This window comes from Anopheles coluzzii, chromosome X (genome assembly GCF_943734685.1).
Source record: "Anopheles coluzzii chromosome X, AcolN3, whole genome shotgun sequence".
NCBI classification, from domain to species: Eukaryota; Metazoa; Arthropoda; class Insecta; order Diptera; family Culicidae; genus Anopheles; species Anopheles coluzzii.
Genome location: NC_064669.1, coordinates 13,884,390 through 13,910,245, shown reverse-complemented (window position 1 = coordinate 13,910,245; position 25,856 = coordinate 13,884,390). Strand labels below are relative to the sequence as shown.

General features: G+C 46.3%; 2 protein-coding genes across 3 annotated transcripts in view; one reads left to right on the top strand and one right to left on the bottom strand.

Moving 5' to 3' along the window:
- The window catches only part of LOC120960960 (PH and SEC7 domain-containing protein), a 21,452-nt gene extending 2,381 nt beyond the window's left edge, over nt 1-19,071 (top strand). The window contains exons 2-15 of one of the 2 annotated variants that reach the window (XM_040384465.2): nt 182-248; nt 589-642; nt 779-1,017; nt 3,206-3,272; nt 3,368-3,421; nt 3,492-3,985; nt 4,550-5,704; nt 8,171-9,282; nt 9,370-9,563; nt 13,783-13,975; nt 14,113-14,369; nt 14,468-14,871; nt 15,659-15,796; nt 15,876-19,071. In XM_040384465.2, the coding sequence (XP_040240399.2) occupies nt 182-248; nt 589-642; nt 779-1,017; nt 3,206-3,272; nt 3,368-3,421; nt 3,492-3,985; nt 4,550-5,704; nt 8,171-9,282; nt 9,370-9,563; nt 13,783-13,975; nt 14,113-14,369; nt 14,468-14,871; nt 15,659-15,796; nt 15,876-16,271 (4,824 nt within the window). In that variant the 3' untranslated portion in view covers nt 16,272-19,071. The remainder of the gene's footprint in view (nt 1-181; nt 249-588; nt 643-778; nt 1,018-3,205; nt 3,273-3,367; nt 3,422-3,491; nt 3,986-4,549; nt 5,705-8,170; nt 9,283-9,369; nt 9,564-13,782; nt 13,976-14,112; nt 14,370-14,467; nt 14,872-15,658; nt 15,797-15,875) is intronic. The other variant, XM_040384475.2, reaches the window with a different exon arrangement.
- The window catches only part of LOC120957115 (protein single-minded-like), a 20,164-nt gene continuing 12,696 nt past the window's right edge, over nt 18,389-25,856 (bottom strand). The window contains exon 7 of the mRNA XM_040379136.2: nt 18,389-25,833. Coding sequence (XP_040235070.2) covers nt 23,811-25,833 — 2,023 coding nt within the window. The 3' untranslated portion in view covers nt 18,389-23,810. The remainder of the gene's footprint in view (nt 25,834-25,856) is intronic.

The following is a 25,856-nucleotide window of genomic DNA, read 5'->3' as shown; positions in this document are numbered from 1 at the left end:
CGGGCACTCGGTACGGTCTGCTTAACTGCACCATCACCACAACCACCCTGCCCAAGTATGGCCGCACCATACAGGGAAATACTCACCAAAAAAAAAAAAGAAAAAAAAAGACTAATACACTTGCAGGCCGCACACTCACACTGTCCGTCGCTAATGATATTGTTTCAATCTGTTTTTGTAGGTCGAAATCGGTGATATCGTGATGAAGATAAACGGCGTGGATGTTACTGGATTGGCAACCAAAGATGGTATATTTTTTTGTTTTAGCTTGCACACATACACCTACCAAACGACACATACCACCACCACCTATCTACTACCGCCCTGCATTCCCCCGTCCACCAGCTTTCTCCCTGCGAACACACCCTTACCCCTTCAGGGGGCATCCCTTTTCCAATTTTCCACAACCCTGTTTTCCCGCATGTTTTCACGCGACCCACAGCGACCCACCCATGCCGAATCCGTTCCTCCGTAACCGCTCTGATCGCCATCTGACTCATCAACCACATGTGTTTTTCTCTCTCTCTCATTTTCTTTTGCTCGTTTTTTTGTGTGTAACGTGTTGCCGTTGCCGTCGTCTATTTCTAGTGGTGAAATGTGTGCGGGTTTCACCGAACCCGATGACGCTGCAGCTCCGAAAAGGTACGCGGGACCATTCCAATGCCTGCGCTAGTAGTTACGCTACTTACGCGGCGCTTTGTCTTCTTTTTTCTTTGCACTCACTGTCCATCTCTCTCTCCCTTTCTCTCTCTATTTATGTTGCATCCTCCCCGCCCAGATCCGCAGGTGAAGAGCCGCGTGTACGAGATGATTAAGTCGACCTCGCCGGAACGGGTGCTGCACCATCAGCTGCACCAGCAGCAGACGCCCCCGGCCCAGGGCCCGGAAGAGTTTACCGTGGTGCTGCGGCGCAAGCAGGAGGACACGCGGCTCGGCTTTGTGGTGCGCGCGACCGACCTGCTCGATCACGTGATCGTCGAGATACGGCAAGATTCGCCCGCCGCCCTCTGCGGAAAGGTGAGGTTGATGCGCTGCTTGCGCAGCTGCGGGTGACAGAGGGCCGGACCCGGACCGATTCTTTACGCCAAACACATGCTTAAAGAGCGTTTGTTATTAGATTTTTGTTACCGGAACTGACTGACTCAAGACGATTTTGATCCGCTCGAGATAGCAACAAATGTAAAGATACGGCTGTAGGATTGTAGGGTTTACCAAGTCAGTTTCGAATGTAAACATTGTTATTTACCGCGTGCAAAATGTTATTCCATATCGATCTGAAACATATCGATTTCATGAAATCATATCGATTTCATTTCCATCATCATAATTTTTAATTTCTTCAGTATGCTAGGCATCACCCGTGACAGGTGAAGTGTGGAAAATCATGCTGAAGAAATTCAAAGTTATTACAGGGTTTTCCAAATCACATTCGAATGTGCACATTGTTATTCACCATCTCCAAGATGTTTTTCAACACCTGTCAAATGGTGTATTTGGGTCATTTGGGCCAAAGATCAGTTCTTACACATGATTTTCAGCACATCATGAAGAATTGTCAAACTCAATCCAGCTTGAGATGTGTTGAAAATCGTGTGGAAGAACTGACACATTATTGTGATGCAAATACAACATTTGACAGCTGTTGAAAAACATCTCGCAAGGAATGAAAAATGCTGTAGACATTGGAAATTGACTCGGGAAACCCTGTATAATGAAATATCAGAGTGATGTGGAGTAACTTCTTGCACGCGGTGAAAAACAATGTTTGGTTCGATTACTCTTTGAAGCTTGCATTTTTGTTTTTCAAGTTAATACAGTAGTGTAGAGAAAATCAGTCCAGAATGGTAGTTGAAATTCAAATAGAACTCAAATCGGTCGACTATCGCTGATAATTTTCAAATACGTTTTCTTAATTTTAAATGTTAATTACACCGTTTGTTTTTATTACTGGTTGGATCATTTATTAATTTACGGAAGGACTTTCCTATTCGACCTTAATTCTAACATTGGTTGGACTGTCAGACAGATAGAATACCGAGCAACAGTGAGGATACTCACTTGTGGACACTGTTGGTAGTTGTGTTTTATGAGCATGGCTGTTATAAAGGGATTAATTAAGCTTAGTTTTTTGGATTAATTAAACCTAGTGACGCAAATTTTATCAAATTAAATCGTTCAATATTCTTTAATCAATCATGTTAAAAGTGTTTCAAATAACCCAACTATTGAATGCGAATGCGCAATTGAATCCACTACTTATTCTTACGCTAAACAGTGAGGATCATCTGTGTTAATTAATCGAATGTAATAGAATTTGTTTAGCTGTTGTACAATCGAATTTTGGTTTGCACTACAGAAGAACTTATTTTAAATTTATTTCAAACCATCAAATCATTGTTCTCGATCAATTTCCCATTAGAGTTCTGATTTCAAGAACGATAGTCTTACAGGGTTTTGAGGCATTCAATGGAAAAGCTCAAGCGGTTAAGGGAATTGTTGTTGTTTTTTTTTATTGATGTATTTCTTTTTTTTGACAGAATATGGCTTATTGTACACCAACAGATAGGATATTCGATTCTCCAACTATTTAAGACCGTAAAACATATTGACATAAAATGAATTAAATGTATTTCCTTTTTCACCGTAAACAAAGTGAGGAATCATAAGGAAATGCATTTTAGTTTTTAATTCAACATGTTTTATAGTCGAGTATAGTTATAGTATAGTTTTTTTATGTTTGCCGGTCTCGTAGTACAGTCGTCAACTCGTACGACTTAACAACATGCCCGTCATGGGTGCAATCCCCAAATAGACCGCGCCGCCATACGTAGGATTGACTATCCTGCTATGGGGGGGAATCAATTAATCACTGAAAGCCAAGCCCACAAGTGGGTACAGGCAGGCCTTGACCGACATCGGTTGTTGAGCCAAAGAAGAAAGAAGAAGAGTTTTATAGTCGAAGTATTTGGGTCCTTTCTTTTAGTGTACGATAAGCTATATTCTGATTAATATTTAATGAAATATCGCAGAAACTCAAATAATTTTAATGAGATTTAATTCGGTTTTATGGGACTTTTTTGTTGATTTATTCATTTGCTTTTATTCGATTACATCTGGTTTCTTTGAAGACAACGAATATCTTGTAGGATAGTTTGTCTAGCTCTTATTTTAATATTATTTTCTTTACATCTTCCTATCCCTGTAGGTGGAGGTCGGCGATGTTTTCTTAAAAATAAATGACACGGATGCGCAACAATATTCCCCACGTGATGGTAAGAGATTTGGGCTTATCTCCAAATTCACCATAACGCGCTACTTCTCTAACTCCAACACAATTTCTTCTTTTTTTTTGTCGTTTCATTTTCAGTATTAAAATGTTTAGGACTTGCTACGGAACCGATCACGCTGCGCATGAAGCGAGGTAGGTGCAGTGAAAGAAGATATCATTTGTAACTTCAGTAACCTTTTCTTTCCCCCCGCACGCTTTCCAGATCCGTGGATAAAGAAATACCTGCGCGAGCAGTACCAGCACGAGGAGCAGCAGCTCGTGCTGAGCGACGACTCGATCGAGTCGCAATCTTACAAGGTGCGGAGCGACAACACGAACGGTTCCTCGCCGTCGCTGCCGGCGTCGCGCCTAGCGCAGCCGAAACGCTCCAAGCTGCTGTCGCTCGACTCGGAGCCGAACCTAAACTCGCCGAATGCCGCCCGGACGCCCGGCAACGGCAACCCGTACGCGGTGCGCGAGTGTCTGTCCGAGTCGGCGTGCCGGCCGTCCCGCATACCGCAGGCGATCGCGCACAGCAACTGGAGCGCCCCGCAGTCGCCGTCGCGGGGGCGGAAGCCGCCGCGCGCCTCCCAGATACCGACGGCCCGGTCGGATCTGCTCAAGCACCAGCGGTTCGTCATGACCGGCGAGTCCCAGTTCGAGTCGCGCTACTACGACACCACGACGACAACGACGACGCCCGCGGTCATTAAGGAGGTACGCCCGATTCGTGTGCAGCTTTGGATAGTGTTAGGTTTCATGAATCTTTCCTTGAGATTCATTCATATGAATCTTCAGTGATGAGTGATTCGAATCTCGAGTCGAATTTTCAAAGATTCATGTATCTCTAAAGATTCACGAATCTTCAAAGAAACATGAATATCTAAAGATTCGTATATCTTCAAAGATTCACGAATCTTCAAAGATTCATGAATCTCTAATTATTCATGAATCTTCGAGGATTCATGAATCGCGAAAAAATCATAAATCTTTCAAGATTCTTGAATCTAAAAGTTTCATAAATCCATTAAAATTCATATATATCCAGGGATTGATGCATCTGTATGAATTCTTGATCCTTGAGATTCATTAATCTTTCGAGATATAAGAATCTTTTGAGATTCATGAACCTTTGGAGATTTACAAATATTTTGAGATTCATGAATCTTTCCAATCGATATTCAGATTCATTGAATCATTCATGAATCTGAATCAGATTGACCCTAGTCCCTAGACACTAGTTTGGAATCGAGTGTGTGATTTTCGTTCTGCTACTTTCAGCCACCGGAAAGCGTCCGGGACTCGCCGACCAATCAGCGATTTGGTGGCGTCGGCGGCAAGCGCAAGAACGCACCGCTGGTCAACTACGATACGCTTTCCTCCTCCACCAGCCGGTCGGACGAGAACAGCAACAGCAGCTGCCTGATGGAGGACAACGCAAACAACGACCCGACGCAGCCGCCCTCGCCCGCCTCCCCCCTCTCGCCAACGGATGCGACGGCGGCGGCAGCGGCCAGCGACAATAATGGCGGTAAGCTGAACGCCAACCACGGCTCGAACGGTAACAACAATCTGCCGGAACCGGGCAAGCCGGCGAACCGCAGCAACGGTGAGAGCGGCACTGACGGTGGTGCGAGTGGAAACCAAAACGCATACAGCGGCAACGCGACGACAGCAGGCGATGATGCGGCCGCCGGTCGGGAGGGCGTTGCATGGGCGAAAGACTGTGATAGTTCGGCCGGCGGCGGCGGTGGTGGTGGTGGTGGGGGCACGCGGACGAACAGTGAGGCCGCCGCCCGGCAGCGCCATACAGGGGCGGGGTCGCGCTCGCGGGGCGATCCGAGCGAGATTAGCTACTCGGTGCCAACGTCCCCCACCACGTACAGTGTGGGGGGTGGCGGTGGAGGCGGTGGTGGTGGTGGTGGCGGTGGTCCCGGTGGGGGCAGCGAGTATCATCATCACCATCATCACCATCATCATCTGCTGTCGTCGGGCGGTGGTGAGCAGTATCGCAATAACAACGAGATGGGCATCAACTCGCTACCGACGAGCCCGGAGTATGGGGGCGCAGCAGGAGGAGGCGGGGGCGTAGGAGGAGGAGGTGGTCAGCAGGTGTTCCGGTACGGGGCCGGCTCGGTGACCGAACACTCCTCGAACGGTGGCTGTGGTGGTGGTGGTGGCAGTGGCGGCACGGGCGACATGAGCAGCGGCGAGCTGACGGCCAACACGAACATGAGCTCCGGGTCGGGCCCGGTCAGCGGCATGGTACGCAAGTGTGACGCGGCCGGCTTCCGCACTAGCCGCTCGGAGGATCATCTGCAGCAGACGCAGCGGGACGGCGGCATCGGGGCGGTGGTTTCGATCGACATCGACGAGGACGTGAACAGCTCGCTCAACACGCTGCTCGACACGCGCCACGATTCGCAGGAGTACGCGGTAGGTGTTGTTCTGCGCAAATTTTGTTTTATTTATTTATTTATTTATTATAACTTACTATTGTCTTCCTCATGGGATTAACAAACATAGGGGCCCTTCACGATTCTAGTCAGCTTTTTGTATGGACTTTGACAGTTAGAAACTGAAATCATGTAAACACTCCATACAAAACCACACACAAAACTAGCCTGCATTTTTCAGTCTAGATTATCAGTCCAGTCAGTCCAGACAACGGCGGCATAGTCAAGGGTGCACCAAACCCAGCAGCAGAACAGAGCCTTAAGACAAGATGGATCCCTGATCTCAAACGACAATCTAACAATTAGATCCAGCGATTTGTTTGCTTTTTTAAGGACGCGTTCAATATGAACATTGAAAGACAGCGTCTCGTCTAGCCACACTCAGTGTGTAATTTTGGACGATCTTGTTATATCTGCCAAAAGAAATAACACAACATTTATCGGGGCAGAATTGAAGACCGTTACAACGGCACCATGCAGAAAACGTGTCAAGGGCATTTTGGACAACACAACAATCGGAAAATGAGGATACAGGGAACAAGATTTTGACGTCATCTGCATATAACAGAAAACAATCAGGAGGGAGGGGACACAATCATTTAGGACAGAGATGTCAAACTGATGGCCCGCGAGCCAAATGTGGCCCGCGACCGCTTGAGCCAAATATTGTTTGTAGAAGCATTTCTGCTTCTCCAGTACATGTCAGTCAATTCCGGACTCCTGAAATATGAAGAGATTTTCAACTTCGTAGGTATCTCTATGAATTGTCAGATCATGCATCATCATAAAACCTTGTCGGTTTTTCCCCCTGCTTTCTCTGTATGCATGTATACATAAAAAAGATAAGAATTGCAAAAACTGTTGTAGTCATAGAAGGAAAATCATACATGGTTATTTTGACGAAACTGAGCTTTCAATTCCGCACAATTTTAATAAAATGGTTTAAAAAATCAATTAAAATTATGTTATACCCTTTCCGCTGATTAAATTTGCTAGCAAAACAAATATTTTATGACCAATTCTTAAAAGAAACAACTCACGGTTTAGTTTCAACCTCATACAAAATCGTGAATGTCTTACTCATATGTATGTAGTTTAGGGAACATTACTTTTTTATTGTAAAGCCAATCAAGGCACTTGGCGACCAGTTAAGCAATTTCTATATGAAAAAAAAACTTGTAAAAACTTGTATGAAAAAGACTAACAAAATCACCCAGTCAACAGAAATTAAAAACGCAAGCACAAACACGTGTTACTTTTGATAGAATGTTCCAAACGATCTCTATCAGGCTTCCATCAGGCATCCAAGACCAATGTGATTAGATAAACTACAGATGGGCTTATGACTCTGATTTTGGTCGCCATAATGAATAAAGATTTCTATGGAGATTGGCAGGAAGGGAATAACGGGTACTAAAGACTTGTATGACATCTTCCACTCCTCTGTAAAGATCTGAACTGGACTAAACGACCTGTTGTAATTTATGGACTTTAGACAGCATCAAAAATAAGAATTCGCTAGAGGCCTATGACCAAATGAAAATAATCTGCTACAGCTATTTTTTAACCCTTTTTTACATCGAAGATTAAATTTTTGTAACGTAACTATCGTCTCAGAATGAAAAGAGCGGCTAATGATCTGATTTTGTTTCATAACATCATATCATATCATATTATATATCATGTAAAAACTAGGCTGCGGCCCGTGTTACTATTTTCAGTTGCATTTTGGCCCGCGGGATCTAATGAGTTTGACATCGCTGATTTAGGAAGAGAATGAAGAGGAGGGGACTTAAAACACTTCCTTGAGATACCTCGGTACAACCAACAAAGGAATCGGACAAATCAGTCTGTATCCTGACGCTATACTTTCTTCCAGTTAAATAGGATTTAAACCATGCTAGTAATCTACCTCCGACGCCAAGACGATCGAGTTTAGCCACAGTTTAGCAGGTCAAAAGGCAAGCTATCGAGAGCTGCTTTAAAATCCATATAAATAGTATCGGTTTGACGACCAGACACCATGTTTTTAAGAGCGAATGAGAGGATACACATAAGATTGGTGGACGTGGAACGTTTGGGGAGGAACCCCATTTTGAAGAGGAGATGGTTAACTATGCAGAGTAGGAATTACGTACAACTTAACAACATGCCCGTCATGGGTTCAAGCCCCAACTAGACCGTGCCGCGCTATATACGTAGGACTGAATATTCTGCTATGGGGGGTAATCCAAAAGCCATTGAAAGCCAAGCCCACAAGAGATACAGGCTGACCTGACCGACAACGGTTGTTGAGCCAAAACAAGAAGAAGATGCAGGGTAGATAGGAGGAGTGAATAAAATGGATTCGAGGACCTCGAAAGGAGTCATTTTTCATTGCCAATTGGATGTTCTGTGAAAATAATCTTATTTCTTTCAATTTTCTTCCGCTTCTTCCGCGGGACAGATATCGGAACGCGAACGGTTTCTCTGGTCGTACAACGCGCAGCCAGCTCCAAAGACGACGGCAGCCGGGGGCGGTGGCGGGACCGAGGGCGCGACCGGTCACGCCAGCGAACCGGGTGGTGCTGCCAGCGTGGTCTCGCCCCAGTCCTACTCCAGCTCGGTCAGCTCGTCGCCCCAGCGCTCGGCCAGCGATAGTCCGGCTTCACCTACCTCCGTCTCGAGCTCGGTCATGTCTTCCTCTGGCGGGTCGCGCGAGCACTCGCACAACGGGCATGCGGGCGGAACGAACAGTTCCTCGATCGCTAACAATCTGCCGGGAGGCAATCACTACCACCAGCAGCAGCAGCACTCGCACCATCAGCATCACTCACAGCACCACCACCACCACAACAACCAGCAACAGCAGCAGCAGCAGCAGCAGCACCATCACCATCAGCAGCAGCACTCCTCCGGTGTTGGCCAGCAGCAGCAGCCCGGGTACGGTGGAGGCGGCGGCCGCGATCACAGCGTCTCGGAGGCGGTCTCGAACATCTCCAGCCCCGACTACCAGGACGAGCACGATCTGCTCAGCACCAAGGACCTGATGGCGATGGCGATCAGCGATCCGAGCGACTCCGACTCGACCATCCTCATCTCGGAGAACACGCACCGGTGCGACCTGCCGCTGAGCCACTCGGACCGCGACCACAAGCTGGTGATTCAGGTGAAGTCGGGCGAGCTGGGCGGTGCTGCCGACTGCGGGCGCCACCTCACCGACGCGGAGGAAGACTACGACGGGGCCCGCTGTCTCGCGCTGCTCAAGGAGGCGGAACGGTCCGAGCTGGACAGCTTCGACGCGATGGACTGCGACGGCATGATGCTGCAGATGCCGGGCCCCAACAGTGGGCTGGTGCCGGCGGGCCACGCGGGCGACGGCATGCTCGCGTACGGGGGCAGCGTGACGCGCGAATCATCCCCGCCCGTGTCCGACGATGGTAGCGACGTTGACTCGCTGCACTCGTTCCACTACTCGCCGAAGGCGGTCGATCTACCGTCGGCCGAGCGGCTGGCCAAGCGGCTCTACTACCTGGAGGGCTTCAAGAAAAGCGACGTTTCGCGACATCTCTGCAAAAAGTACGTTCCGCTTGCCGTCCCCATTCGTTGATGAAGTCAAATTTAATGTTCTTTGTTTTTTGTTTTCGTTTCTCTTTGGTTTTCCAGCAACGATTTCAGCCGCGCCGTCGCCGAGGAGTATCTAAAGTTCTTTTTCTTCGAGTGTCTCACGCTGGACAAGGCGCTGCGCCTGTTTCTGAAGCAGTTTTCACTGACCGGCGAAACGCAGGAGCGGGAGCGTGTGCTGGTACACTTCTCCAAGCGATACCTGGACTGCAATCCACGCTCGTTCAATTCCCAAGGTGAGAGAGAGAGAGCACATTTTTCCATTCCGTTTTGCAATGCAGCGAAGAAATTAGTAGCCCTTTTTCCGAACGCTCGCTAAAAATGATCCTATGTTCAAGTATCGCTCAACACTTTGAGTGCCAATCCATTTTTTGCTTATATTTTCCAGGAGGTCAAGCACTTTTTATTTACATTCTTGAATGGTGAACATAATGCATGTTAATCCCTTTTTGGAACGTTTTCTTATTGTTTCCTCGTTTTATGTTTCGATTGTATCAAATTTACTATTTAAATTGATCAAGTACTAATATTTTAAACTTAATAACTTAATTTCCACAAAATGTATCATTAATTAAATGGAAATACTGAACTTAGCGTAGGTTGAATATTTCTTCTTCTTGTTCTTCTTTTTGGCTCAACAACCGTTGTCGGTCAAGGCCTGCCTGCACCCACTTGTGGGGTTGGCTTTCAGTGACTTTTTTGGAGTACTTCCCATAGCAGAATAGTCAGTCCTACGTATGGCGCGGCACGGTCTATTTGGGGTTTGAAACCATGACGAGCATGTCGTTAAATCGTACGAGTTGACGACTGTACCATGAGACCGGCTAGGTTGAATGTTTAGTGGATATTAAAAGTAATATTTGCTATTTATTGAATGGTTCAGAAATGCATAATATAACTACACAATATGTTGGTACAAAACATTCACGAAATAATTATTACACCTGTTCTCACCTTCCTCTGAATCGTTATCCAGTTGCTATAGATCGCAATCCATGAGGATGGATCGCAATTCCCTACGTCTGAATCGTTTTCAGCTACGTTTGGTTCGTTCTCAGCTACCTTTGGATCGCTCTCAGCTACCTTTGGATTTTACGGTAGCTCGCGCTAATTTCATTGCAGCACATAGTGACCGCTAGGCGTTCCCCGTAGTGGTATTCCTTACGTAACAAACGTTCTTCAAGTATAAATTTAATATTTGCCCCAATTTTCAATTAGTAAGGTTCCTCCCGAAAGCATCGTTGTAAGAATCTTAAGAATTCGAAAAAGTTTGATCTACATTCGTAATCTTTCAAATAGTGAATTAGAATTCGTTATTTTTCTATCTTTAACTGTATCTTTTGCTTATAGCAATATGGAAACTCGCAAAAACAAGCTTACTTCTAAGGAAGACCGCGAACGGTTAATGAATGTCTGTTGGTCTGAATGGAACCAACATGAAAGAAATAGCAAATATGTTGAATATGAAGCATTCCACAGTTCATAGTGTAATTGAAAAAAATAGAGACACTGTGAAAGCTAGTGATACTGTTACAGCTAACCCAAATACAAGGAAGCTCAAAGAAGAGTTGAAAAGATGTGTCATGGTGATGGACAATATGCCGTTTCATCGTAATCGCGATGTAAAAAGCGTTATTGAAGACATCGGCCATAAATTGATGCTTTGCCGCTATATTCTCCATTTTTTAATACAATAGAGAATATGTTTTGTAAGTGGAAAAGCTTAGTTAAACGATCGAAGCCATTGAATGAAGATGACTTAAAGGATGCAATTAGCAACGGATCATCTTTAATTTCCAGAGATGACTGTGAGGGATTCGTCCGCCACATGTTGTCAAATATTCAAAAATGTATAAATGGTGAAGTAAGCTTCACATAGTATATGTAAATACATAAAGAATAAAACGTTAAAATTGCTATTGGACTTTGAAAATGAATGCCTTAGTTACTTGATTTTCTTTTCATAAGCTTAATGCGTCGCGCGGTCACTGAATAAACGTTGCGTTGCAATGAAATTTGCGCGAGCTACCGCAAAATCCAAAGGTAGCTGAGAGCGATCCAAACGTAGTTGAAAACGATCCAAACGTAGCTGAAAACGATTCAGACGTAGGGAATTGCGATCCATTATCATGGATTGCGATTACAGTTGTGCCTCAAGTACCAGAACTGTACGATTCATTCAATTCATCCTAAAGAACGAACGACCTACGTTCACCTAATCAACGTTCATCGATTCTTTATAAATTATAAATGTAATTCATGTGAACGTCCTACCCGTCGAAATGAAGAACGTCCTAATACGCCAGGTCGTTCATTTTCCCCATACAAATATGTACGAGAATCGTATGACCAGGACATTCACGAAAAAAACTACCTATCCGTCGAAATAAAGAATGTCCTAGTACGCTAGGTCGTTCATTCCCGCCATACAAATATGAACATGAACCGTAATACCAGGACGTTCACGAAAAGATCGTCCTACCAATCGTAATAAGAATATTCCTGGTCTGCCTAATAATTTTCAAGATGCAATACACTAATTGTGTTCTTCTTGCAACATAAAACAATTCACCATATTTTCTTAAATTGAATTGAGCGAATGAATCGCGATTCATGTTCAGTTCATCTGAATGCAGGAACTAGTACGTTCACTTTCATGGAAATGAACCGAATTGCCCAAGCCTAACTGCGATCCATAGCAACCGGATAACAGAGGAAAGTGAGAACATGTGTATTTTCGATTTATATTCTCGACTTCTGACCATTTATGAGTGTCAATGGATTATAAAACAAAAATGGGGAAATGATTATCAACGAAAACCGTATAGCAACCATAACTCTGGGTTTCTCTACCCAGCTCAACATCCGGTACTAGGCTCAGTGGTTCGGTTCTATCCTGGATAACGTCCTTTTCATTGAGTAAATCTTTGAAGGTCACATTTTTCAGCACATTTTTAGAGCACATTTTTCAAATGCTTTTACGAACCCTTCTGGGGTGCCTCAAGGTAGTGGTAGTCCACTCCTTTTTGTATCATTTGTAAATTACTGTATTAGTATTCTTCCATCTGACGGTTATCTTCTCTACGCAGAGGAGATAAAGATCTTCTTACCTATCTCCAGTCTTAACGATGCTGCCACTCTTCAAGATCATCTTAATAATTTTTCATCCTGGTGTACGTCAAGCGGGGTAGAACGCTGTATTGATAAACGCTGCGTTATCACTTTTGGTCGCCCTTGTAACAGGATTGCAACCGCCTACACTTTCAGTGATATTCCTGTTCAACGAGTGCATGTAGTGAAAGATCTTGTCGTATGGATGGATGAATCATTAGTATTTAAAGAACATATCAATACTACTATTAGAAAGGCTAGGCAAACTTTCGGTATAGTGTCTCGTGTACACGATGAATTTGATGATCCGGAGTGTTTAAGGACTTTTTACTGCTGCTGGGTTAGACCGATTTTGCATAAGAATATGGATTGTCGTACACCAACAGAAAATGAAATGCAATTCCCCAACTGTTTAGAGTATAAAACATGGTAACATGATGAATAGAAAGAATCCTTTTGATTCCCCGGTGAACATTATTTATTCACGGTGAACAAAGCGGGGATTTGCAATGAAATACATTTTATTTGCAGGCTAAATAGTTGGGGAATTAAATTTCCTTTCAGTTGATGTACGATAAGCCAGAAACATCCGTTTTATTAGACATTTGACTCTTGACAGGCGAAGTCTATGAAAGAGAGAGAGAGTAAGCCTCTAAATATACTGTTTCAGACAAACGATTTAACAATAAAGCAGGATACATCCTCACTCGTCAAATAGAAGAAGAAGATGTACTATAAGAAGCCATATTGTGATTAATATTTAATGTAATATAGCAGAAAACGCCAAAATTGCACGTTCAATTTCACTGGAGCTGGGCTTAAACAACAAGCTCTTCCCAGGCACAAGCCGATCAAAGATCGTTTGATATTGTTATTTGGTTTGTGCTGTGATTGAATTAATTTGTGAGTGATTTGAATTTATTTCCTTTTATTTCCGTAAGCATTATTCGGCCGAAACTGTGGATCTACAAGCGAATCATGTGCACAAAACAATGGAATTTTCCAATTTTTGGAAATATTAAAATAAATACTCGACCACTTTTTCATGAAAATGGGAAATAATAATGACAAGAAACTATTAAACTACAAATTTACTTGGTTGGAACCAATTATTTCACTTGTAATAAAAATTATTTTGAAAAATTTTCCTGCATAACAGCTTTTTCGTAAAACGAGCAAGTTACTAAAACGCTTTTAACTCGTTATTTGGAGTTCAACTGTATTGAGTAACACTATGCTAAGAACTATTTCCTAAACGCAACTCAAGCACAAGAAAACAGTCAATCGAAACAAAAAATTACGTACGTGCTTAAATTAATGTATCTTTCTACACCCTTCGCTTAGATGCTGTGCATACGTTGACCTGTGCTATTATGCTGCTAAATACGGACCTGCACGGACAGAACATTGGCTCCAAGATGACGTGCGCCGAGTTTATTGACAATCTGAGCGACCTGAACGACGGCGAAAACTTCCCCAAGAATGTGCTGAAGCAGCTCTACTATTCCATCAAGGAGAAGCAACTCGAGTGGGCACTGTATGTGTTATCTTTGCACTTCTTTTTCGATACCCCTTCCCCTGCCCTTCGACTTTATCTTTATCTCTCTTTCTCTCTTTCTCCCTCTCTAACACACTCTCTGTTTGTCGCTCGTTCTCGTGCCGCGGTTTCTCCAGCGACGACGAAACGGATCCAAAGTCGGGCAACCGCAACGGCGACGGCAACGGCAACGGTGGCAATGGCAACGGGCTCGGCGGCAGCCTCGGCGGCAACGGTGGCGGCGGTGGGGACGGTGGACCGACCGGTGGCAGCCTGCAGGGGCCACCGGTCGGGCCGAACCCGTTCCTCGAGGCGCCGCCCATGTTTGCGGCGGTCGAGTACAAGAAGGGCTACGTGATGCGCAAGTGCTGCTACGACACGAACTACAAGAAGAGTAAGTGTGTGGGCGCAGGGCTACCAGCTAGGTCGGGACGGGGACCGGGCCGACACCGCCCGGACCACCCGAACGCACCCCGTTATTGATTGATGCAGCATGCTGCGGGTTTGTTTGTTCGCTTGCAGCACCGTTCGGCCGGCGGTCGTGGAAGATGTTCTTCTGCACGTTGCGTGACCTGGTGCTGTACCTGCACAAGGACGAGCACGGCTTCCGGAAGAACCAGATGTCGGACAACGTGCACAACGCGATCCGCATCCACCATGCGCTGGCGACGCGCGCGAGCGACTACACCAAGAAGCAGCACGTGTTCCGGCTACAGACGGCCGACCAGTCGGAGTTTCTGTTCCAGACGAGCGACTCGAAGGAGCTGCAGTCGTGGATCGACACGATCAACTTTGTGTGCGCCTCGTTTTCTGCCCCGCCGCTCGAGGGCGGTGTCGGCAGCCAGAAGAGATTTCAGCGACCGTTGCTACCGTGCACCCACAGTCGCCTGCTGTTGGTAGGTTTCCTTTTGCTTTAGTGGTGGAAGCTCGGAATCGGACCTACCCGATTCCGATTCCGTATTAGGAGTCAATTCCGGGGCCGATCCCGATGCTGGAATCGATTTCGATTGATTTTGGAGCCGATTCCGGAGTTGAGTTCGTAATCGATTCCGGAATCAGAATAAGTTCCGGAATCATAATCGGCTCCGGAATCAGAATCGACTCCAAAATCGGAATCGACCTGGGAATCGCAAATTGTTCCGAAAACGGAATCAGAATTTGCTCCAGGCTTGGAATTAGCACAGGAATGAGAATTAGTTCTTCAATTGAAATAAGATGTTTCAGAAGTGAAATCAGTCCGGGAGTCTCCATGAGAATTAATCGTTTACAAGTAGGTTTGGATTCTTTGCGGCTATCAATACGTAGCATCATTGTATCCAAACGCACATTCTTATGGAGATATCAAAACTGACTCCGATTCCGAAGCCGATGCTGATTTTGGAACCAAATCTGATTCCTGAACCGATCATGATTCCGGAGCTGATTCCGGAGCCCATTCCGATTCCGGAGCCGATCCGGAGCCAAATCCGGAGCCAAATCCGGAATCGATTCCGGAAACTGAATCCGTACCTACTATCCGGAATCGATTCCGAGGAAAACTTTATTTTTCCCATCACTGCTTTTTTATTATTTTGTTTCCCGCACAATGCATTGACTCTCGAGAAAGTGTGTCAACCGTATCGGACAGTTTTGAGAGAATATTGAAGTTGGTGCTGGATCTAACTTTCCGTTCTTCAATTACAGCGCGATCAATTGTCATCGCACGAGCGACAAATTAACAAGATAATGACCATGCTCGAGGAGCACAAGATGTCAACCGCGCCACCGAAGGGGCTGGCCCTGCAGAACTACAAGGAAAAGGAGGTGTATCTGCAGTATGAGGTGAGTATGAGTATGAGGCGCACCCAACCGCACTCACATTTGCAATTTGGCTCACACGGTTTGCTTGTTGCCCGCACAGCTGAAGCGATACAAAACCTACTACAACCTGCTCAGCTCGCGGTTAACGATGGAGCCGCAAGATTTCACCAACCAGCATCAGGTCAGTGCGGCCGCCCTGAACGATACTGGCGAGCGGCGGGACGACTCCACGTGCAGCACGATGCTACCGCTCGGTGGTGGTGGTGGCGGCGGCGGAGGCGGCTACGAGTACGGTGCTAACAGTCATCCGGGACCGGGCCAGCAGCGGACGGCGACCAATGCCGGTAACCTAATGCCAAACTTTATCCAGCAGCACCAGGGCCAAGGTGGCGGGCCCGGGCTGAACGCAACCGGCCGGTCGGGGCTGTCGCCGCCGGATACGACAGCGCTCGGGCAGCTGCCCCGCGTCGCGACCGAATCCACCAACAGCCTGTAGGCGTGTGAGACCGGCTGGTTCGGCCCATTCTTCACCCCGCCCCCTTAGCGCCTCCGGGTAACCAAACGTGGGCAGACAGTAGCGAGCGGTCGGTAGCGCAGTGAAGGGACGGGGTGGAAATTAAACCGAAACACGCTGGGAAACCCGAAACGAAACATTTGTGTGCATATATATATTTAGAGAGATATATATATACTATAAACATTACTGGTAGGTGACGCGGTCAGACAAATCCGATAGAAGTATTTCGCACTAGTATTCACAGACGCGCGCGGATGCTTGTCTTGCATTCCAAAATTGACAACGTGTGGCATCATCTGCCTGTCATCCGCCTGGAAAGTTAAATTAGCAACAACAAAAAAAAAAAAAAGAAAAACGAAGGGAAGAAAAAGTAATACAAAGGTAAAGCATTAATCGCATTTATGGAAGTAGCGCTCCTCTAACGTTCCCTTCCTGCTTCATACTACCTGACCTCCCCTCACCCCCCTACACCCTCTCCCCACTGTCTGACGTTTCCTACTTAAACATGCGCCGGAAGCATTGCCGGCTCCCCGCGCCGACAGTCAACAGCAAAAAGGCGCCACCCACTGCAGTGATCGTTAGCATTTATTTAAAGCTTATTATATATATATACACACACACAGTCTGTTATATGTAATGTGTAACCATTTGCTAAAGAAGAGTGCCCCCCCCTCCCCCTCGCCACCCGACTGCTTTTGCTTTTGCGTGACGGTTTACTACTTAGAGCAAAAGAAGGGTACCCCGGCCGCTTGCAGCAACCGGGCCGCGCTTGCTTTCTATTTATTTTGGATGAACTTATTATCGATACGCAGGCAAAAGGCACTCGGGCTTGATGTGCTTGTTGTAAGCGAAATAATAGTCACTGGCAGATATAGTTTTTATTCTCCTCCTGCAACCAAAAACCAGCCGAACAAAACACACAGTTAGGGCAATCGTAGCGGAGTGCACTATTTCCGGTGGTCGTAGTCAGATTGTAGTCAACACACACACACATTAGTAGCAGCAGTTTGAGGTGCTTACCATACCCACAATCATCCGGCCAACGGAGCGATCAAAGCACAGCTTTAGGGCGGAGTGGAGGGATGGTACACTAACCCGTTCGCGAACTGGCAAATGAGACGTTGAATCACGCGACGTGCCAAAATTACGTTTCAATTACGCATGTTCGACCGGTGGAGAGGAGGGGGGGAGAGGGGAGGGAGGGAAGCACGAACCCCCTCGTTGCCCATCATAATCTGTCGGGATCATGAGATTGTCGTACAGCCAAATAGTGAGGTACGCCACCGGAGGTTGTACCGCGGAGGAAGCAACGCGATAGGAACGCGTTTCAGTAGCGAAGTGCAGTCGTTTTCCCGTTTTTCACGCACTAAGCAGGGTGGGCAGGGGTCAGGAAGGCAGGGACGGAAGGGACGCTGTGTTGTCATCACTTTATATAGGCTTGATGATAGGGTTTATGATTCCGAGCCGTGTTTTAGAGAGCAAGTCTACTCTCGCCGGCTGCGATCGACCATACCGGGGCAATTACGCGTTCATTATTACATTCTACTGCTATACGATTTATACCTAAGCACGCAAACACTTTGATAGGATTGTAGTCAGGATTATGTTTTTCCTCGCCCCGCTGAATTTTCCCACAATTTCCTACTACCGGTTTTGTTGCTCCTCACATACGTAACGGATAGCGTTTATTGTGTACACTAGTTCGGTAGGCTTCAACACGCGCGCATAGAATTGTTTACATTTTTTGTATTTGTTTTTTGTTTTTTTTTTATTTGTTTGTTTGAACTTATTTGCAACATATTATTGGAAGAGGAGTTTAGGGTTTTTTTTAACAGAAAAGTTAAAACATCGTAATCAAGATGATGAAAGCTGAACCGCGCAGTACCCTTGCATTTACTGTGTATGAACGCTTTAAAAAAGAAGAAGAAAAAAAACGAAATCATAGAACGATTCCATTATTCGGCCTGGTCCGTGGGATGGGGTAGGGGAAGGGAGAAGAATGCTGGTTGTTGTTTGCAGTGTATGCAGTATTTGCAGTTTAGATTTGCTTTTTTGTTTATTTGATTGTTTTTTTTTTTAATTACGCCCCCCCCCCCCCCCCCCAAATAACTCTCTCTTTCTCTCTCTATCTCTTTATCTTGCTAACGCTTCCGAGTGTAATTTGCTACCTTATTTATATTGGAACCTAGTTCATGGCATACAACAACAACAAACAAAAAAATAACTGATGCGAAAACGAAAGGCTGATTTGAGAACGAGAAGACACACGGTTACAGTAGTGCCGAGGAAGAAAAAAACGGGGACACTGAAGGACGAAAAAAATGGGAAGAGAACAAGGGGAAAAGAAACGCATCCTAGGCTAGTTGTTTGATTTTTTTGTTTTGCTGTTTCGCCCCAATGAGACTGTGTGTAGTTTTACATTCTTCCACCAATCGGACACAGGGGTGGCAAACAGGCGAGCGATGGTGTGTGATGATCGTGACTGCTCCTGGTTTGTGTTGGACTTGGACTTACATCTTTTTTTTTAGAAAAGGGTTGTGTTACGCGACCGAGCAATTGTAAGGCGCGAAAGTATTTAGTGTGAAGCAAAACGTCGATTGAAAAAACAATCCATATAGAAGCGGAAGATAGCGAAGCGTAGGACGGTGCGCTAGCAGGGAGCAGGGGTAGGATAGGGTAAGCGAGAGGAGCGTGCGTGCCTGAGTTCGGTTTCGGCGTCTCCAGCATGGCGGCGGGAAGAAGGTGGACGGCTTTACCTGCCCCCCCCCCTCCCCCCGTTTCGTTTGCAGCAGCAAAAAAGAGAGAAGAGCCGATCGATTTCGTGTTATATTCCTAAATACTTATTACATATTACATAGTGTATTCCTCTCCCCCCCCCCCCCCCCTTCCCCCGGCAACATATACATTTGGTCGGTGCTACGAGCCCCCCCCCCTCCCTTCCTTTCTTTCCCTCTTTCATCCATCTCCCTCCCTTCCTTGCAACCGACGAGCGATAGTGGTAAAATCAGTGGCATCACTGTGTGTGTCAACAAAACAATTATAATCACTGTTGAACGTTCATTTCACTAGCACGTAAGCGAAGAATATAATTTATATCTTGAAAAAAAAAACAAACCTAACCTAACGATTCGTTGCAGCTGATTACTTGCTTAATTGCAGTTTGCGCCCGTGGGTCTGTGTGTGTGCCTGTGTGTAGAACAATACAGTTTGCTGGGGGAGGGCTGATAGGAAGGCATTTTTAGTTTTATGTTTAACTCATTACACACACACACACACTCACACACTGGCGTTGCCGTGGGGAAAGCACGTACTGTGACTGGAAGAGGGAATGAAAAAAAGGTTACAATTAATTTGCATTTAGCTTTACCCCTCCCTCCCCCTCGCTGTAAGTGTTTTCCTTCGGATGCCATCCCACATACCCGCACAGTTTAACATCCGAACGTTTTTGTTTTTTTTTTTTGTTTATATACACAAGAGAATGTATTGATTTTTTTCTTCATTTTGTTTTTCTCGCAAAGAATACAATTATACAAAACCACACTTCATGTCTGTACATTGATTTATTTTATTGCTTGTTTTCATCATTCAACATTAACATTGCGCAGGTTCTTCGTACACGTACCTACTGTGGTCGTTTTTTTTTTTCTTCTAAGGACCGCTCTCACTCGCTCTTTCTCTTTCTTTTCTTACGAAGATATGCCTTAATTTTAACTATGTTTCTTTGTTTTTTTCTTCTTATACATGGTTTTGCGTTTGTCAACGTCGCTAGATATGACACGTCATTCGCTTTCTTATTTAAACTTGTTTAAATTTTGTTTGGAACGTGTTTCTACAAACTTAGAACGATTATAATGTCTCCTCTCCCACGATGTAGCTTCCGGTTATTGGTTTGTACAAAAAAGAAAACTTCAAACAATAATACGGTTTATATGAAGAAGAAACAAAAAAAACGCAAAGTGCACAACGATCAATTACTGGGGAGAACGGGCGGGACGGAGCTGCAAACATGCAAAGAAAAGCGGAAGAAAGTCAGAAAGCACACGGCACAAATATACATATAAAAGCTTTATGAAATTGAAAAAAAATAAATATATAAATGCTTATTGGCGCGATAATTCTAGATAAGCAAGCCCTTCCTTCCCCTTTCACGCCACACGTGACCGGTGTGCTCTGCACTATGGATATCTCTTTGTAGCATTCTCCCCTCCCCCCCCCCCCCCCTCACCAAATTGTTGCCAAATCAATCATAGTAGAAATGGGAAAGTGAAGAAAAGGAGGGACTAAAAACACAAAAATAAAAGCACACGTGTACTAGTAGACAACTCTTGAGCCGCATAAACTACTACTTATTGGAACGGATTGGCAAAGTGTGTGTGTGTGTCGGATAGGGTTTGTTTGTGTGTGCCGTTGTTATTTTTCTAAGAAACGCACGTTAACTGAAGCTGATCTTGTAGCTGTTGTGAACTTTCTTCGCTGCTGCCACGTGCAGCGAAACAGTCACGGAGTGAAGGCAGCGAGACCGGGGGTCGATCGATTACCAATCCGGGATGGGATGACGGGAAGGAACTACTCATAATGTGCAAACCACGGCAAAACCCAACTTTAAATGATGCTTCAATGTGAGTGTGTGTGTGTGTGTATATAAATACGCTAAAAAGATAGGGAGGCCAATCTTGAACTGGGAGTCTGCACACTAGCGCTTGTTTTATCGGTGTAATGTTTGTATTAAGTTATTGAAGTTCGAGATTGGAAGAAATATGAAACCTGATAATCAATGTGTGTGTGTGAGTTATGGACGAGAGGCAACACAGGAACAGAAACATTGAAAATAGTGTACCACGACATCTCCCGCACTCTCATGTATCTTAGTCTTTCTCTCAGTCTTGTTAAGCGGAGATTAATCTCTTCCAAGTCTTCCTCGCACATTGGATTAGAAGTTGGAAGTTGTTCCATTGGATGTTGTAGAAACTTCGTTTAACGCTGTTTCGGCGCCCCCAAAGAACAACAAACGCGTGAACGAGCACAATAGCCTTAATTAGACATTGGGATTTGCACAGCGATCCAGAAACTCTGAATGATTTTTCGCGGCCTATAAATCATTGGATATTCGTAAATCACCACTAACACACACACACACACGCACACACCGAGCCGAAATTGCTGTGTAGGAAACGAGGAGATTATTCAATTATTAGAAGAATAGAGCGACCGGGTTTTCTTTTTTATATACCACATACACTTTTGCAAAAAAAAACAAAGGAAATATGAAATGATTTCACAAACATCCCAATATGGTTTAGCTAGAAGTATACTAATATAGATACAGCAGCATTTCCTTCGGTTGATGATATTCTAAGGCTCATGTAACTCCTTTCTGGCGTCCGACTGGTTTGACAACTGGTCGAAAAAGCCCAAAAAAAGCAGAACAATATCCACGAGACATGAATAGATTGGCGCATTTTATCATCTTCCAGCAGCACGGACGAAAGAATTGAAGATGGGGGCGTACATGCACACAGCACACAACTTACCACAAGTTACCAGAAAACGGAAGTAATCATAATAATAAAACAGAAACAAAATCTAGACAACACCCTCATATACAAAAAAAAAACCTCTGGTGGTGCGGCAGGAGTGGAAGAAATCACGCCTCACTTAATAACGATGTTAGGAGCCATTGGTAGAGTGCATAAGTAATACTAATAATAGTTCTTAAAGTAACATGTGTAATGTTTAACATGAAAGTAGCCTACCCCTTCCTCATCCACTCCCTCCCATTTTCTCTCCTCACAAGTATCATTGATTGTATTGAATTGATTAACTGTGATGTTCACTAATCCTGTTCGCGGTGCGTGTGTGTGCATGTGGGTATATGTGTGTTACGCCACAAATTCTGCTCAAACTTCCAAAAAACTTTCCTTTGGAATCGTAACGGACACACACATATACACAAACACACACACACACACGTCCCCGAAACATAAAAACCCACGGACATAGGAAAAATAATCCCTGGGAAGAGAGTGTGTGAGAGAGCGTCAACTTATGAAAAAAGACAACAGACACCCCTTTTACCTCTCCTCCCCTCTCCTCCATCCCCTGTTACACACGCATTACAAACCCGGTGGATGGGAAAATGAATGAAAAACTTGAGGAAATGTGAAAGAAGACATACAATAAATAAAGTTAAATAGTAAAGTAACGAACAGCAGCAGCTCCACGATGTCCTACTCCATGTCGGTTCCCACGATGTGTTTTTGGCTTCGGCAGAGGGAGTGTGTGCTCTCGATTAATTAGCTGCGCTGAGGAAATGCGGTTGGTGTCCTGGTTAGTGTTGGGTTTCATGAATCATTCGAACCTCCATAGAAAATCTAAAGATTCAAGAGTCTTCAAGGATGCATGATTCTCTAAAGATGGAAGGATCTCCAATGATTCATGAAACCATAAGATTCATAAATCCATTAATGTTTATAAATCTGCAGGGATTGATGAATCTCTAGACATGCACAAAATTTCAAAAATATTGAATTTGCGCGATCCCAAGGTACAAATTCACGGGTTTCAGTCGGTCTCGCCGTTGCAAACCAGACTATCCGGCTGCGTGACATCTTGGTTCTTGAAGTCTTGCATGCTTGTGTACGCTGGTCTCACCACGTAGGTTGTTACGCCAAGAAGAAGAGCAACAAGATGATCTTTCGAGAATCAGGAATCTTAACAAGCAGAGCTTCAGATGCATTGAATCATTTCATTTCATTTCATTTCATTTCATTTATGAATTCCATATCTGCCATCAAGGCTAAATAAAGCAGACTTAAAACTAAATAAACCCTAAGAAATAAACAAAATAATTCATGAAAAACTAAGCCTAACTAAACTAGTCTTGACCTAGCAAAAAAATTAAAGAAAAAAAACATAGGTAGAGCGTAGAGACTATCAAAACTTAATGAAACTTAGAAGAATAATTAAAGAGAATTAGAAGAAAAAATACGGTTACGGAAAGAGTTGAGAGAAGAGTCGAAATCAAAGAGATAGTAAAAGTGATTAAACAACCTAATTTCACAGATTCATTGAGATCCATGAATCTTGAATTCAGCTTTACCCAACACTAGCCCCTGATGTGCAACGCTCAATATCCTAATCGAAACACTTGCCTATCGCACTGACAGAACCGGGGGGATAAAAGTTCTAGCCACGCAATATGAAGCTGCGAGTGGCAATAAAAAGGCACCATATGTGCCTTAGTTATAGCTGCTCTACGAAGGAGTAGGGCCCTACTTTCAATGTGCCGAAAAAACCGACAGCAAATATACACGCCAAAAAGGTTAGTAGCACACGCGCATAAATTACCCTTAGCGGTAGTAATCTCCTGTTCTTTTTTTTTCGGCTTCGCCCAACCGACTTATAATTTGATTAAAGTGGCCTCGGGAAAATGGAATTGTACCGCGCGCTTTGATCGGTTTGTGTGGTGGCTGCATTGGCTTATTATTACAATAATCCCTTCTCTGTCAATGGCCTTGCTTACGTGCACGGCTGCTGCTGCGAGATGTACTCGTTGGACGAGAGCTTGCCGGTGACACTGTTCGCGCCATTGTTGGGCGCGGCCGTCGACCCGTTCGCCGTCGACTCGACGATGACGCTCGTGTAGTGCGGCAGATCGTAGTGCGAGTCGGCAGTGTAGTGCGGCGGCTGACTTCGCACCGGCTGCGAGTTGCGGTTAGGCACCGGGCCGCCCTTCTTCTCCAAACTGTGCAGATTATTATTATTACTGTTAGTGTTGTTGTTGTTGTTGTTGTTGTTATTGTTGTTGTTGTTAATGGCACCATTATGATCATTAGCGCTGGTGCTAAGTAGATGGCTGTTGCTGATAGATGATGGACCTCCGCTGGTGCTGCCACTGCTACTGCTAACGCCGCCGGTGCTGCTGTGCAGATGGTTCAGATTAATGCTGACCGTGACGACGCCATTCGTATCGGCGCCCTGGTTGGTGTCGGTGGTGCTGATAATGATACTGCCATTACCAGCGCCCCTCAGGTGGTTACTGCTGGCAGCACCGTTTGTCGCCTGCAGCGCAGTGGCACTCCCGGTGGTCGTCCCGTTGCTGCTGACTGTGCCGTTCGCCAGCTGGTGCTGATGCTGGTGGTGGTTGGCCAGCTTCGGCTGCTTGGAGGCGCCCGGTTCCGCCCCGCTGACGACCGACTCGTCGCGATCGGGCGCTGGACGGCGTGCGGGCGACCCACCGAGCAGGGCGGACGACGACGACGAAGACGTCGACGATACCAGCGGCGACTCGCCGAGCTGCTGCTGCAGGTCGGCATGTTGCTGCTGCCGGAAGTGCCCGTGGGTGGTCGGGAGATGGTGCAGCTCGAACGGTTGCGCGATGCCATCGAACGGGGAGGCCGAGCTGGTGCTGCCGTCCATCGTTGCCGGCGACGCGTCGTACAAAAAGCTGGAGTTGCCGCCGTTCGTGTGTCCTGTGTGCTGGTCGAGCTGTTGGAGTTGGTGGTGGTGATGCTGCTGCTGCTGATGGCCATTGCTCGGTACAAAGTCGAGCTGATGGTGGTCACCGTAAGTGTTTCCGAGGTCGCCGGTGGTGACGTGCTGCCGCAACACGCCAGCCCCAGCCATGCTCATGCTGCCGTAGCTGGGCGGCGGAGGCTGCTGCTGGAGCGGATGCTGCTGGTGATGTTGCTGCTGCTGCTGGTGATGATGTTGCTGATGATGCTGCTGCTGATGTCCGAGCACACCCTCCGCCTCCGAGCTGCTGCAGCTGTTCGAGCTGGCCGAATACGGTCGCATCGAGATGGGATCCTGCCGGGAGTCGTACCCTCCGTAGAACTGGTCGTAGTACGGCTCCAGAAACGCGTCGCTCCCGTCCGTCCCCGGATGTGGACCAGCTCCGTGGCCCTCCAGCAGGCCGCCGGTTGGGGCCGCGTTCATGCAGTACCCGGTGCTGCCCGTGTTCGGCTCCTGCTGGTGGGTCGTGCCGGGCCCGTACTGCATCTGCAGCTCGTACTCGTCCTGCCCGGTGGACGGGGGCAGACCCGTGGACCCGGGATGCGTCACCAGACAGGCGGACGGGGCACCCGGTATCGGTCCGAGACTTGCATCATCGTCCAGGTTGGCGAGCTGAAGGAAGGTGTTGTGCTGATGTTGCTGCTGCTGCTGCTGCTGCTGCTGCTGTAGATGGTCCTGGTGCTGCAGTTCCTTCCCTAGCAACCCATACGACATGCTGGCCTGATGCGGTGGCTGCACTGAGGCACCGCGCCGCGCCGTACCATTGTTGCCGCCCACCACCACGGTACCACCGATCGGGGACATGTGGGCGGGCACACCGGACGCTAGCCCGGAAACGGGCGTCATAGTGGCGGCCAGCGCCGTAGCCGGTTCGCTCAGACTACGCTCCTTGTTGCTGGCGGCAACACCGCCGCCCCCACCACCACCAGCTTCCGGCTTGACGCTCGGCGACGGTTGGTGCTGGGTGGGCGCACTGTGCTGCGGCTGCTGCACCTCATTCAGCAGCAGATCCTGCGCCTCCTGGTCGCTGCGGGGATAAAGCAGAGCAAT